The following is a 16119-nucleotide window of genomic DNA, read 5'->3' as shown; positions in this document are numbered from 1 at the left end:
ATTCTGCTACCAAGAGTCACTACAATTAACCTAGTTCAGACTAATTAAAAGGAAGCCTCCTATAATTCATGTTGTAATGCCTTCATTATAATGTGAGAGGGAAAAATAATCTGGAGTCTAAAAAGCCATAGTTTCAAGAGGAAAATTCTTATTCTAAACATGCCATTTTAAGAATTTCAACATTCGACACTTAGTATACAACTTGAAGAAATAATTATTCTAATGGTTGCATCAAGAAACATGCTGCTTCATAGTCATTATTTTTCAGAGAATATACAATAATTTTCTAACTCTTCAGTCTCAAATTGTTTTTAAAAATAATCTGATAAAATCTTTACTTGCAATACAGTCATAGGAAGAATTAAAGGGACTGAACAAACCCATCAGTAAACAGAAAAGGGTCAAAGGACTAGAAAGAATTGTTAATTTTCCATTTTAGTAGTTTGCAATTCACCATGTGCGAGACACTGTACAAAACAAAATTAAATTAAGTCATAAAGAAAATTTTTGAGTAGAAAAAATCAGTACTAAGAAAAAGACATTTGGTTTAGTTCTATTACAAGAAACAGCTCATAAAGGAGAGTTTCATTTTAAGATTCTCTTCCCTGTATTTGTTTATCCTGCTCCCTAACAGTGTAACATTTCTGGTTTTTCTACTGGTGTCTTCTGAATGGGAGACAGGTGAAGCGTACTTAATCAGGTACACAGCGACACTTCTCTAAGACTCACACTTAGGAGGTTTCGGTGTTTTGTCACACTGGCCTTCTACAAATAATGGGCATCATTCACCCAGGTTATTTCTCTGACACTACCGTTACAGAATAAATAGTTGACTATATCAAAGGTCTCCAGGTTGGCAGCTGGTGAGGTAGCTCAAGTTATTCATTAAGCACAATTTCCTCTCAAGCATTTACCAAACAGACCTCCTATCCTAAAGCTTATTAATCCAAGAAATCAGACAGAATGAATCTATTCAGTTCAAGAATGATAATGTTGTGAAATGCCAGCTCTTTTAATAAATGTGTTAATGTAGGAAAAACTTAGGCACTTAATCATTTTTCACAAGTGCTAACTGGGGTTGGGGGGGGGCAGCAGGAGTGTTGCAAGGGAGGATCCTAACAGTTTTATGGAGCTCCCTACCCTCCCTATCCTGTCCACCTATACAAATCACGTTTATCACCAAGGCACAAATCCCAGCTCCTCTGAAAAACCAATAGTGGATTCTCCCTCCCTTGCACTTCCCAGCCTTTACAGATGGTAACATCCATTTGGCAGTTTAATCCTATATCACCTCACATTGCTATTTGATTTGTGTGCTTCTTGTGTGCCCGAAGGGACCATAAACTTTTCAAGGGCAATGTGCTGAATCATAGTTGTGGGTTTCCCCCCCCATAGTACCGAGCCATGCACAGAAGGTACTTGTAAAAAATCAGTAAACTTAACAGCAAGTAGCCACAGTCTATTGTTCTGCGTCCTTTCATTTAGCAAATAATCTTCCAGTAGGAACGCTGATCTTTCCTCATTTCAATAACTGAAGACTACTTTTCGACCTGGGGGCAAAAATATCACCCGGCTTCCAGTTATAAAGGGAAAAAGTAACCAAGATACTTGTATTAGGAACTTCTTTTAAGCTTTAGTCCAATAATGCACTAAGTTCCATAAAAAGTTCTGTGATTCTCTCAGACTCATATGTTAAAAGCTACTGAGTCATATTGAACGTATTAGTATTTTCAAATTCACGGCTTATGTGTTTTAAGAACATCCTACCCTGGAATGTCCGTGTACACTTTGAATAAATAATAGAATTAGCTCGTGTCAAGCCATGAAGTCTTATCTCCACTATTGATGTAAACGCTGAGCCTCAAGGGATATCCTAGAGGATATAATAATTTAAGTCTTTACATTAAAATAGGAATTAACCGATGAGGCTGCCACACGTGTCACCTTCTTAAATGCTAACTGGGTAAATTGGCACTTCGCTATCTTAAGTTCCACACAGAGGAGGAAATTCAGTGCACAGACGCTTCTTAAACAAACGCAGACCCTGAGCCTCTCAGAGCGCCCCCCGCCCCCGCAGGTCTGCGGCCACCAAACTCGGCCCCGACCAATTCCGCAGCTACTTACAGGGTCACTTTAGTGGTCACAGTCGACCTGCCCGCACCGAAATGGTTCCTGGGCTTCAAGCCGTCGGCGTCAGAAGCTCCGGCCGATCTGCCCAGTTCCCTGCTTCGGCTTCCCTCTCCCCGGCCGTCGAAGTGATTGGGGAGCGGGCCCTTCTTTTGCTCGGGCTTGATCTCTGGCAGCAGCGAGCTGCTCTTGACCGTGAGCTCGCGGGGGATGACCCGGGCCGCCTCCTCCCCGCTCTCGGGAGCCGCGCCCTTGGCAGCCGGACCGGGGTCTGGCGCGGGCGCCCGCTTGGGTGGGGACTCCTTGGGGGGAGCCCGCGGGCCGCTGGCGGGCGGCGTGGGCACGGCCTCGGGGGCGCGGCTCCTGCCCTTCCTCTTGGTGGGGGACGAGGCCGGGAGCGGCTGTTTGCTCCGCTCCGATTCCCCTCGGAGTTGCCCTTTGGGCCCAGGGCCCGGACTGGGCTTGGCCTCCGGGCTCGCAGCGGAGGCAACGCCCCCGTCGGGGGCCGCGCGCGGAGATTTCACTTTCTTTTCCGCCGAGACGTTCTCGGTAGCAGCGTTTGGCGCCACCTCATAGTTGAACACCATGTCGTCCTTCGCCGCGCTCTCCGGCATCGCGGCGTCTGCGCCAGGGGAGTCGGTGGATTTCTGCGACTTCCTCCTCCTCCCCGACCTGCGACCGCTCGACCTCTTCTCCATGCCGTCCCAATCGCCGCAATCTTCTGCCCCGGGGGTGATCACTACCGGCTCGTCCACCTGCGCCCCCTCAGTCTTGCTCAAGTAGATGTCCAAGGTTAACACTTTGGAGGGATGGGCGCGCCCTCCCGGCCGGGCTGTGCCGCTGGCCTGCCCCGAGCGGGCCCTGTTCTCGGCGCCCTCAGCGGGACAGTCACCTGGCGGGGCAGACACGTCCTCGGGGGGCTGGCTGCGCGCCTCTAGGGGCCCCAGAGAGCCTTCTTGGGCACATGCGCGGGGAGTTCCGTCAGGGACCTCGCCTAGTCCTCCCGAGGGTCTCTCCCCGGTGGGCGACCCTGGCACAGCCCTCACACCCCGGGTTGTCTCCTGTTCGCGGCCAGCGCCTGGCGAAGTGTCCTCCCCTGGACTGTGGGCGGGCGTCTCTGCGTTCTCTTGCCTGGAGGAATTACCTGGCGAGGAATGCAGCTGCTTGGCAGTGGTGGTGGCATCTGGGAAAGTCACTCCCTCAGCCTCCAGAGGTTCTAATTGGGTTGAATGACTATCATGGCACTGCTGCACAGCCGCTGCACTGCCGCTCGAGCAAGGTGACGACGGCTCGGCGTCAGGAGGGGCTGCCTGGACACAGTTCTCGGCGTGCTCGCCCTCTGCCTCCTGCGGCTTCTCTTGGGGGGAGCCCTCCTGGCTCGTGTCGGTTTGCTTTAGCTGGCTGCTCTGAGATCTACTCTTCTCACACTCTCTTTCAGGGAGTTCAGAAGAGGTTGCATCTTTGGGAGACACTGATTTGGCACTTGAGCTGGTGGGACTGTCCAACCCGTTTCTGCTGCTCCTTCTCCTGCCTGCCGTGAAGAGAGTGCCAAGTTTCCCCAAAACTGGCTTCCTTCTGTTTTCTTCTGGTGGTTGTGCTCGGGACTGAAAAACAAAAGGGAAATAGGGAGAGAAAAGATGAGAATCCGTTCCTCCCCCGCCCCCGTAGTATATTACAAACCACAAGCCAAAATGATAATAGACCAGAATTTCCAATTGAAAGTGAAAAAGTTGTCTTTGTTACATTCATTCCGACCAAATAAATTCTGGTTTACTTTTGAATTTTTCTCAAACACTACTTGTTGGCACTACTTAGAATAGCATTTAAATCCTTTAACTATAGTTCTTACTTTTTAAAGGGAAATTAGAAAGGCCCCCAAAATCACATATACAAAATACACAATCCCAGTTCTCTCTAGCTTTTGCTTTTGACCTCCTTCCTCAACAAAGATGCAATTTCAAAACAGCCACGTGTGACTACAGGGCAGAAGTAAACACACTAAAGTTGTCTTAAGACAGAATTTTTTCTGAAACACAGCCCTTTCTTTCTGTAGGAGGGAAGGAGGACCAGGAAAAACAGTAATGGCAGCGTTCTCCTCGAGAACATGAAGGAACCCGGTTCAACATACTCATACCAGCAACATGGAAACGTCAGGAAAACCTGGAGCGGTGCAGCGCTTGGGCCCGCCCCTAGCAAAGCGGCGGCGGGGCGGGACGGGGCGGGGCGGGGCGGCGCTCCTCCAATGGGAGAGGCGCGCGAGCATTCAAACGCCCGCGGTCCCCACCCGGCCGATCCCGCCTCTTCCAAGCTCACCGGGGAGGCTTTGCCTCTCGGGGAGTCCCAGGAATGTAAATATTGGGGAGGGCGGGGTGGGGAAGAGGATGAATGGGGGGTATGGAGAGCAACCTGGAGGGGCGGCCGCCTTAGCACACCCTCCCCACGGGCTGAAAGCAGCGCGGGGTGGGGGTGGGGGGCTCTGCCCAGCCTCGGGAACGATCCGCGCGGCTCCTGGCAAGGGGTAAAACCTGAGCTTCGTAAGTCGCCTGGAGCAGAACAGCCTACACCCGGTGCCCGCGCCGGAAGCCAGGAGGGAGCCCAGAGCAAATCAGTGCGAGCAAACCTGCCAATGGGTGCCGCGGTGCGCCCGGGTTTGCCTCTGCGGGGACGGGGTAGGCGAGGGGCATGGGTCTGGCAGGAAGACGGGGAGGCGGGCCTGGGAAAGGGAGGGCCGGGAGCCTAGCCTTGGCTCCCAGGGGAGGGCAGCGTATTCCCGGTAAACGACTCCACTGAAACCAGGCCCATTCGTGTGGCCACGATAACTTAAGAATTCTCTCTTACACTCAAAGCCCAGGTGCTAGCTTGAGCCCCACCTGTCCTGGAAGGTAAACATTCGGGACCATTTACAGGGAGATTCCTGAATTACTCTTTTAGCTCCATTTCATTTGAGTTACATGGAGCCAATGGACTTTGGTGGGAAATATAAAAGGCTATTAAGGCAAAGCATGGAATTAACAGGGTCAGCAAGCATTTGTTGAGACATCCTGGCACTGTGACATCGTGTAACCCTGCTACAGCCTTGTGAGGTAATGCTGTTACCCCACAGTGGAGATAAGGAAAGGAAGCTCGGACCATAAAGAGACAGAAACAAAGTGTGTTGGGGGTAGAGACAATAAAGTCAAGATTCAAACCCAAGTCCTCCCCTTCCAACCCATGCTCTTTGACTCCACCACGGGACCCCTTGTAGAGACTTGAACGTTCAGCGAGCAGGGAGAGCCAGAGTGGGCCAGAGGAATAGACCTCAGGTGACACACCCCCAGAGGCAGAGCTCCTGAGGAAGTGCTCATGAATCAGATTTGCTCACAAACTTCTGGGGTGATTTTTCTGGTCTGAGAAGCACCTGCTTGGAAGCTTTAGAACTAGCAGCTGCTGCTGAGGGGATGGACTACCAGTGCAGCCACCCAGAGCTTCTGTGGCTTCTAAAATCTAACTAGATTTTGATTAATCCAGCTCTTCCTTGGTTACCTAAATAATACAGGAAGAATTCATAGTGTGATTTTGGAAAAATACATTAAAATATTTTGACTTCCTAAGGAAACATTTGGATTCTTTTACTATAAGTCAGAAGTATTACATGACTTTTAAACCATAATTCATGTTTACTGAGCCATGCTTATGTGCCAGATACTTGCTAAGTGATTTACATAGATTCTCATTTTATCCTTCCAGCAGCCCTTAAGGTAGGTAGTCTTTTTATGCCTATTTGTAGAGATTCCTTATCCTCCTCTGATGCCCCAAAGCCCGTAAAGTCTTTCTGACTCGAGCTGATGTAGAGCTCTTTGTTTCTACGGCCTGGACAGGCCTTCTAATATATCCTGAAGAAGTAGCCGGGGAAAATAGGTTTGAGTCTATTGGCTCAATTCCAGTCCCTGTCAAAATAAAAGAACTAAGTGTATGTATTATTCTGTCCTGCCAGTGATGTTGCAATCTGATTTTCCCATGCAGTGAAGATGCCTGGTCAGCAATCCTCTCTGTGCCCAGTACAGGCATTTCTTCATTTATGGCTACAGCTGGTTTTTTCAAAACTGATTGCTGCTTCTACTCAGCTCATCACCTACTTGACTCTTCCTCCTCCCAGAGGGGCAGCCTGTTTATCACCTGACCGACTGTTCTGGTCTTTCCTAGAATTCCAGAATTTTGTTTGTTCATACACAAATGTTCATAGTAGCTTCATTCATAATAGCCCCAAACTAAACAACTCAAATGTCCATCTCTGGTGAATGGATAAACACACTGTGATACATCCATACAACAGAATACTACTTAGCAATAAAAAACAACAAACTTCTGAAACATGTAACAACATGAACGAATCTCAAAAGCATTATGCTAAGTGGAGGAAGCTAGACTCAAAAGGTTAAAAACCATATGGTTGCATTTATATAACATTCTAGACAATGCAAACCTAATCTGTAATGATAGAATATAGATCAGTGGTTGCCTGAGGGTTGGGGCCTGGGGTGGCTGGGGAGGGAGGGTGACAGTGTGACTGGGAAGTGGCACAAAGGAACTTTTGCAGGTAATGGAAATGTTCTATAGCTTGATTGTGGTGATGGTTACACACATGTACATATCTTTCAAAACTCAAACTGTACATTCAAAATGGGTATATGTAAATTATACTGAATAAAGTTGCTTTAAAAAGAAAGTTTTTGCCTGGGAAATAAAGAACAGAAATATAGTGTGCGGCGTAGTCTGTCAAAAATTTCACAGTTCTTAAAAGGAGGTCTCATGCCATTTCAAAGGATAGTCTCATTTACAGGAGAACGCAGGCATTTCCCCAAGGGGTCAGATCTCTGTGGATTTCCAGGATAATATCTTTGAACAGGATCATCAGGGTAGGGCTCAGAATGCCCTATTCTTCCTGAGTAAAGTCACATCTTTGAGGAACACCCCTTCCTAAACAACACATATTTCTTTTCAGTCAGGGATTGTTTCTTTTCAATGCTCATGGAGGATGCATGGCAGATGAAGAATGAAAAACTAGATGCCCTGCGAGTTGTTGGAGAGTGGTAGTAGGCACCTTCTTAGATACAAGCCTTTGGAGTTGGACTCTTAAATGTAGGATGGGATGCCACAGACCCATCATCTTCTCCCTCAGCCTTGACGATAACATGTTAGGAGAGGCAGTGTTTTGTAAAGAAGCCACCAGGGCCCATCTAACTTCTTCATGCTGCCCCAGACTCATCTCTTAGGCTTTTGTCTGGGCCTGGACAGGTTCCTGAGTGTTCTCAGGCTGGGTGTTCTGAGAGCCCATGCAATCTGGGGGCCTCCTTTGTAGTTATCTTTTTACTATGTCCCTTCTGCTCACCTCAGGTGCAGAACCTGCCCTTGGCATGCTCCCACCACCCATGCCCTACTGGGAGGGGAGCAGTCCACAACAGGACCATTTACAGATGGTCCACGGCTGTGTGCTAGAACCTGTTTCAGAGTGTTCTTGCTGGCTAATATGACATGTGGCTCATTAGAGGGCATGTGTAAGCTGCCATGACGAGACCATGTTCCAGCAGTGTATAGAGGCCAGGCAGTGCTGGCTGCAGTGTTGTTCTGGGATTCTCAACCCTCTTGGTGTGATAGCACCTGCAATTAGCTGGTGCCACGTAGTAAGTGTTACCTTGTGCTGTTATATATAATTTCAGAGGTCTATGCTATCTCCTCAACCTAATGGGGAGCAAAAGGCCAGGACATACAGAATAAATTGTTTATATACTCCAGTACATCCAAAATGTCCAGACATACAGGCAAAGTAATGTGTTTATTGTTTTTGTTTTTTTCCAGATTACCAATTATAGTCATTGCTTTAAATTAAGTACTTCACCTGAAATCATGTTTAGAGGTTGAAGAAAAATATGTTGAGCATATTATTTGAAAACGTAACTAATATACTGTTTAAAAATAAATCTTTCATATGTTTCCCACCTTTTCATTCCCCAGTAGAATGTAGTAAGCCCCTTGAGAGCAGGAAAAATGTCCTGTCTGCATTCCTTACAGCTAGCATAGGGATTTACAGTGAGAGGTGGACATAATGTATTTGCTGATACTAAAAAATTGATAACATCTCACCTTCTCTTTCAAAGAGAGTTGTCAACACTCTTGGAGATAACCAGAAAAATAGTTAGTTCTAAACAAAACAGAATGAAAATCTTTTCTGCCCAAGACTTCATGTGGTCAAGAATTGCAACTGTTTTTCTGCCCGTGTAAGGATTCTGCATGTTGATGCAGCTGCTGGCACACAGACTTTGATTTCTTCAGGTTTACAGCTGGCTTCCAGCCCAAATCTGACTTGGGAAAGCAGATCAAGATCTTTCTACATGTACTCACCTGTTCTTCTAAAATGTCATCAATGTACAAAAGTAATTCTTTTTATTATTATTATTTTTTAATATTTGTGATTCCCTAAGAGCTCAGAATCTAAATACTAAAGGACCAAAGACTAATCTTCAGCTAGGTCATCCATTTAGAAATGATATGATGAGGGAGACAGGGAATAAGTTGGAGAGAAGAGGGCAGAGCAGCCTCAGGAGAGGTCTTAGCCTGCCAGCTCTCCCACCAGGTGCAGATAGCAGTCCAGTCAGCAGCACTGGGAGGTGACTGAGACCAGGAATAAAGAATGGAGGGGGCAGTTCTATGACGAGGACTGCACGAGCCTCTCCAATGCGGTACCATTGACTCTAGGCTGCCTCTGAGACTTCTAGTGACCTTGAGACCTCATAATTTAAGGTCAGTTTAACCACATTTGAAAGTGTGGCTGAAAATAGATTTATTCTTGAAAACAGAACAATCTTTATCTTTCCAATTAATAAACACTGCCCAGAAATTCCTGCTTCCTGTAATTTCTAGTAAGAATTATTGACTTCCCAGCAACACTTTTCATTTAAGAAGCAGAATGCAAGCTTTCATGAAGATAACTCTAGAATACTACTAAATAGGGATCAAATCATTTATCCTCCTCAAAATTGTACATCTGTCATACAGGGTACTGAGAAATTCACATGAAATGATAAATGTGAACATGCCTTGAAAAGCACAAAGTGGCCTATGACAGTGATGGCTGGCATTATTAACTGATATTTTGCTAATGTTTCATAGCCCAAGTTGAAATTATAGAAGCTAAGTAAATAATAAGGTTAATTCATGGTTCTTAGTTGGTGAGATGGCGATGAAAGTAGCAGGTGATCAAATACAGTTTCTAAAAGAGTTAATGTGTCTGCAGAACTTGGCATATCATTGCTTATGAGCACTCATCTTTAATGTGTCATGGCTAGAATAAAGAAAACAGAAGTCTGCCCTTTTTAAAAAATTTTTTTTTCTTTTGCACATCATAATGTATAGAATATATGCAACTATAGAGAGTGACCACCTTTGGATCACCCCATGTAAAATAGCACTTCCACTTTCTATAACCTTATCCTCCTTTATTTTTCTTCATGGCACTTATCATTACCTGAACTGTACTGCATATTTATTTGTATACTTCTTTATTGTCTGTCCTTCATTCCAGAATGTAAGCTTCATGAGGATGAGAATGTAGTTTTGTCTCCAACCCTTCATCAATGCTTGGTACTAGTAGGTACTCAATAAATATTTATCAAATTAACACATCAACCATACTTTCCAGAAATCCCTTAGTCTCTCACCTGTCAACAAGCAAGAGCCAGACAACAGTGTATAATGGAATGGCCAGTGGTTCGGGGGCAATCATTTATCACAGGTCCTGAGTGAGCAATTTTCAGATAAGGAAAAAGGCCTGTCTCTAGCCTTAGTCTCCTTCTCAAATGATTCCCCTAAAACCCAGTTTCTGAAATACTCCTCTGCATTATTTTAAGCATCAAATGAGATGTTTATGAAACACCTAACACAGTCTCTGGGGAAGAGACAGGGAATGGAAAAGTAAACCATAAAGGAAATACATATTCAACACCCAAAGCACAGGCAATAAAAGCAAAAATAGACAAAAGGGATCACACGAGACTAAAAAGCTTCCACACAGCAAAGGAAACAATGGAGTGAAGAGACAACTCACAGAATAGTAAAAGATTTGTGGGTACTTCAAAAAGTTAATGGAAAAATAGAAATAAAAGATAATACAAATCTTTTCATGAATTTTTTGAAGTACCCTCATATTTGCAAACCATACATTTGATAAGTGGTTAACATCCACTATATATAAGGAACTCGAAAAACTCAATAGCAAGAAAACAACTCAATTTTTCAAATGGGCAAAACACATGAATAGACATTTCTTTTTTTTTTTTTTTAAAAGATGACCAGTAAGGGGATCTTAACCCTTGACTTGGTGTTGTCAGCACCACACTCACCCATTGAGTGAACCGGCCATCCCTATATGGGATCCGAACCCAGGGCCTTGGTGTTATCAGCACCACACTCTCCCGAGTGAGCCACGGGCCGGCCCTGAATAGACATTTCTCAAAAGAAGGCACATGAATGGCCAACAGGACTACGAAAAAAATCCTCAACACCACTAATCATCAGGGAAATGCAAATTAAAATCACAATGAGATATCACCTCACATCTGTTAGGATGGCTGTTTTCAAAAGACATGAAAGATAAGTATTGGGGAAGATGTGTAGGAAATGGAACCCTTGTATACTGTTGGTGGCAATATAAATTAGTACAGCCATTATGGAGAACAGTATGGGGGTTCCTCAAAAAACTAAAAATAGAATTACCATATGATCCAGCAATCCCACTACTGGGTATACATCCAAAGGAAAGGAAATCAGCATGTTGAAGAAATATCTTCCTTCCCATGTTCACTGCAGCATTGACAATAACCAAAATATGGAATCAACCAAAGTGTCCATCAACGGATGAAAGGATAAAGAAAATGTGGTATATATGCACAATGGAATACTACTCAGCCATAAAAGAGAATGAAATTCAGGGCCAGCCCATGGCTCACTCGGGAGAGTGTGGTGCTGATAACACCAAGGCCACAGGTTCGGATCCTATATAGGGATGGCCGGTTGGCTCACTGGCTGAGCGTGGTGCTGACAACACCAAGCCAAGGGTTGAGATCCCCTTACCGGTCATCTTAAAAAAAAAAAAAAAAGTAATTCTGTCATTTGAGACAACATGGATGAACCCGGAAGACATTACATTACATGAAATAAGCCAGAAAGACAAACACTGTATGATCTCACTTATACATGGAATCTACAAAAGTCAAACATGAAAGTAGAAAGTAGCATGGTAGTTACTAGAGGCTGGGGGGTGGGGGCGGGGAGGGCATGTTGAGGCGAATGGGAAGACGTTGACCAAAGGGTGGAAAGTTTCAGTTAGATAGGAGGAATGAGTTTTCAAGATCTATTGCAGGGCATGGTGACAATAGTTAAAAATAACGTATATTTCAAAATTAATAGAAGTAGAGAGTAGAATGGTGGTTACCAGAGGTTGGAAAGGGTAGAGGGAAGAGGGGGTAGTGAGAGCTTGGTTAACAGATACGAAAGTACAACTAGATAGGAGGAATAATGTCTAGTGTTCTATAGCACTGTTGGGTGACTGTAATTAACAACTTATTGCATACTTTCAATTAGCTAGGAGAATTTAGAATGTTTCCAACACAAAGAAATGATAAATGTTTGAAGTAATGGAGAAAACAAAAAACATTGGCTGCCAGGGTTTCGGGGCAGGAGGGAGGAAAGGAGGAAGACACAGGTGGAGCACATTGGGTTTATAGGACAGCAAACCTATTCTGTATGATACTGTAATGGTGAACACATGACATTACGCATCTGGGAAAACCCACATAATGGTATAATACAAACAGGGAACCCTAACGTAAGGCTGAGTTAATAACAGATCAATATTGGTTTATAACTGTAACAAATGTACCACTCTAATGTAACATGTTAATAATAGAGACTGGGGTGGGAGGTGGGGGAGGAAGTATAAGAACTACTTTCTGCTCAATTTCTCTGTAAAACTAAAACTTCTATAAAAATGAAGTCTATTACTTAGAATAAAATAACATAGGTTTTAAATGTTCTCACTACAGAAACTAAGTAACTGAGGTGATGGATATATTAATTAACTTGATATAATCATTCCATAATGTACACATGTATCAAAATATCACATTATAACCCATAAATACACACAATTATTTGCCAATGAAAGTAAAAATTTTAATTAAACAAATTTTAATTAAAAAATAAAAAATAGAGCACACATACACAAGAAGAAATATATATTCGTATTTGAAATTCAGAATACATAAATAAGTATAAGGAATAAAATATAAATTAACCTTAGTTTTTCCATCCCAAAACACAACCATTACTATTTTTTTCTTCCTGTCTTCTTTTTTTTTTCAGGGCATTATACAATGTCATTTTGTATATGCTATTTGGTGTATTGTTCTTCCACTGAATTCATGCCAATAAATATACTTATATATTAATATTTTTAATGGTTGCATTGAAAACCATCATGTTCATGTACCACAATTCCTACAGTTGTTCATTTACATTATTTTAAATGTACTGCAGGCTGCAGGAAATGTATTAATAGCTTATCTCTACACAGATCCTTAGATATTTTCATAGGACATATTCCTAATTAGTAATTAAGGGAATAAAAAGGAAACCCACAATGAAATACCTTTACATTGGAAAAAATAAAAAAAAGAATGATAATTGAAAATATTAGGTTGCAAAGCAAGAGGAATTCTCATACACTGGTGACGGGAGTAAAAATGGTGCCACTACTTTGGAAAATAGTTTGGCATTTTTCTCATAGAACTGAAAATATGCATAATTTTACGAGCAAGCCATTCCACTCCTCAGTATATTCCCTAGAGCAGCAGTTCTCAAAATTTGGTTTCAGAACCCTTTGAGACTCTTAAAAATTAAGGACCCCAAGAGGCTTTGATTATGTAGGTTATATCTATTAACACTTATCAAGTTAGAAATTAAAGCTGAGAAACTTAAAATTCAACAATACTCAGGCCACATTCTTTACACACAGAGCAAGACATCACTGCACATCACGTTGCCTCTGGATCTCCACTGTACACTTTTGAGATCATGAGAGTGAAAAGGGCAAATAATATCTTAGCAATATTATGAAAATAGTTTTGATATTACAGATTCCCCCTGAAAAAATTAGGAACCCCCAATGGCCTCCAGACCTCCCTTTGGGAACCACTGCCCTCGAGAAACTCAGTGTATGCTATTCCAGGACACACACGTGCAAGAGTATTCGTAGTGTCACATTTGTAATTGCCCCTAAAAAGAAACAGACCTGAGTCCCATCACTAGTAGGACGAATAAATTCATTGTGGTGCATTCATAAAATAGAATGCGGCGATAGAAATGAGTGAACTTCAGCTGCACACGATCCATGGATGAATTTTATAAACATAATGCTGATTGAAGGAATCCAAACACAAATGAGAATCTAGTATATAATTCCATTTATATGAAATTCAAAAACAGGAAAATGAAATCATTATCTTGAGATACATTTATAGATGGTAAAACTATAAAGATAAGCAGAGATGTGACTATCAAAACAGTTAAGATAGTGGATACCTCTTATGGTGCGGATCCTGTCTCTATTTAAAAAAAAATTTTTTTTTTTTTTTTGTCCTTTTTGAGACCGGCCGCACCGTGCTCAGCCAGTGAGCGCTGTGAGCGCACCGGTCATCCCTATATAGGATCCGAACCTGCGGTGGGAGCGCTACCGCGCTCCCAGCGCCGCACCCTCCCGAGTGCACCATGGGCTCGGTCCTATTTAAAATTTTGATATTTTGTTCATAATATATTTTTTGCGCTTTTATTTTTTTTAGATACTGAAACAAAATATTGCATTAAAATATTATTTATCTTGATTACTGAGTGTTTTGGCACCCACTTAAGTTTTGCTCCCGAGGCAAGAGCCTCTCTTCCCTAACCCTAGTACTGGCCTTGGTAATGAGGGAGCAGTGTGACCAGAGGGACCCACAGGAGACTTAAGAAGCGGCAGCAATATTCTTTTTCTTGGCCTGTATCAAATTATACAGGTGCTTGCTTTATAATTAGACATTATACTCTACATTTATATTTTATACACTTTTCTGAAGCAAGCTATATTTCACAGTAACTAGGTAACATGCATTGTTTGGTTTCTAATAGCATTGAACACGTTTTATATACTTATCATCCTTTTATCTTTCCTCTTTTGTGATTCTTTTCAGCTAACATTTCTCAAGAGCCTACCCTGTGCCAGGTACATCATAACAGTCCTGTGAGATGGTAATTGTCATCTTCATTTCACAGGTAAGAAAACTGTGGTATGAAAGGTGATTTGCCCAAGGTCACACACAGCTGTGGGACTAGAAGATGCAGTAATAATGTTCATGTCATTTCTCTCCTTCCATTTCTGGTTCTCTTCCTTTTGGCTGCATTTGACTATCATACACACACACACTAAAAAATGAACAGGGAAGCATGAGGCAGGTCCCCTCAGACCAGAAAGAGCTGAGAAGCAAAGCCTGCTGCTGAGGAAGGCAGGGGAGGGAGCAGAGCAGGTGTACCGGCAGGAAATAGACCTTGGAGACCTGGGAGCCGTGGGGGCAGCTCCAGGAGAGCCCAAAGAGCAGCATGGGAGCTACCGAACTGGGGAGACATCCGCACTTTAACTCGTGGGGGCCTCTAAAATTATCCTTGTAAGGGTTTACATTCTACATCGAATACCTTTTCCCACTCCCTGGATCTACTGGCTTTCCCACCTACTTTTTGTCCTCCTTAGGATGATCAGCTTGATTTCCCTTCCTGTGGAATTTGGTCTTATTCTTTGCCCCTCCATTAGACTCTGTCTTAGGGCCAGTGGGAAAGGGGGGCGGGGGGTGGGTTGGGACTATGGCGGGGGTTGTGACTATGTGTGTGTTGGGAATGGGCAGACTGTGAGAAATTTGCTGCTCCTTCAGTTTGAAAAGTAAAACATTTCATCACCTCTCCCCACTCCGTTCCTGGCAGGCAGCACGAGCCTCGGATTCCTTCTGTGCCTCAGCTTGTGCATTTGGATTGTGTTTTGCAAACCTACTCCTGCACAGGCTTGAGACGGACAAGCCTGTGCACCCAGGCTTTCCTGCTCTGCCTTAGTTCTGATTACGCCTGAAGACACAGGCAGCAGGCTCCTGCCCATTTCAACATTTTGAATTAAAACTGAAATGTCCTCTCACTAGCCTCTATGTTATTAGTACCTGCAGCGCCTTCCATGTGGCTGTATCTGAGATCACAGAGAAACTCAAGGGAGAAACAACCTCCAGAAGGATCAGCCTGGCCAATACACCTCCTCATGCCATTCTCCCACCCACCCCAAGCTTACCTATCGTATACGCAGGCTGCTGTTCAATTTAATCTGCTTAGTACATTTTTAGATATTTACAGTTAGGCCCTAATAAGATGGTTGTCCAACATATCAGAAATTTCACTTATTAAACTTAAAATGTTTTTTGAAGGTTCATAGTCACGATACTCTTAAACCTAGATGTTTGAATTTTTTTTTAATTTGGCAAATCATATCAAAAAGGCATTTTTTGTAAAACACAAGGTTTTAATTCTAAGACTTCTAGAAAAAGATTAAGAGCTCTCACCTTAATGTAAAGACTGTCAGTGTAGTTATTGAGCCATTGTGTCTAAAATATCAAATGATGGGGAAACCATTAAGTACTAAAGTATTAAAAGAAAATGAAGGCAGTAATGCCCAACACTTACTCGAGGCTTAATATTTATGCCTCTATGATCAAACTAGTAAAGCAAAGTTTAATAGGTCTTATATAAACTTCTTTTTCTTAAAAGTTTACAAGATTGCTTTTTTCTTATAACTTATTTTAATCTTCAGCACTTCTTGAATGATAGGGTTGTAAGAAGCCGAGTCTTCCCCATAAATTTCTGTGTCCTAATAAAATCTTGTTTGGGGAAAGTATG

The 16119-nt window shown here is 43.2% G+C and overlaps 1 protein-coding gene across 1 annotated transcript in view; it reads right to left on the bottom strand.

Moving 5' to 3' along the window:
* Positions 1 to 16119, bottom strand: part of AIM1 (absent in melanoma 1) — a 184317-nt gene that overhangs the window by 43837 nt on the left and 124361 nt on the right. Inside the window, exon 3 of the mRNA XM_008590505.1 lies at positions 2125 to 3731. Within this exon, the coding sequence (XP_008588727.1) occupies positions 2125 to 3731 (1607 nt within the window). The remainder of the gene's footprint in view (positions 1 to 2124; positions 3732 to 16119) is intronic.

Source organism: Galeopterus variegatus, unplaced genomic scaffold (genome assembly GCF_000696425.1).
Source record: "Galeopterus variegatus unplaced genomic scaffold, G_variegatus-3.0.2 Scaffold141, whole genome shotgun sequence".
Classification (NCBI taxonomy): Eukaryota; Metazoa; Chordata; class Mammalia; order Dermoptera; family Cynocephalidae; genus Galeopterus; species Galeopterus variegatus.
Note: the sequence above shows the minus strand (reverse complement) of the source record. Positions and strands in the feature narration are given on the sequence as shown.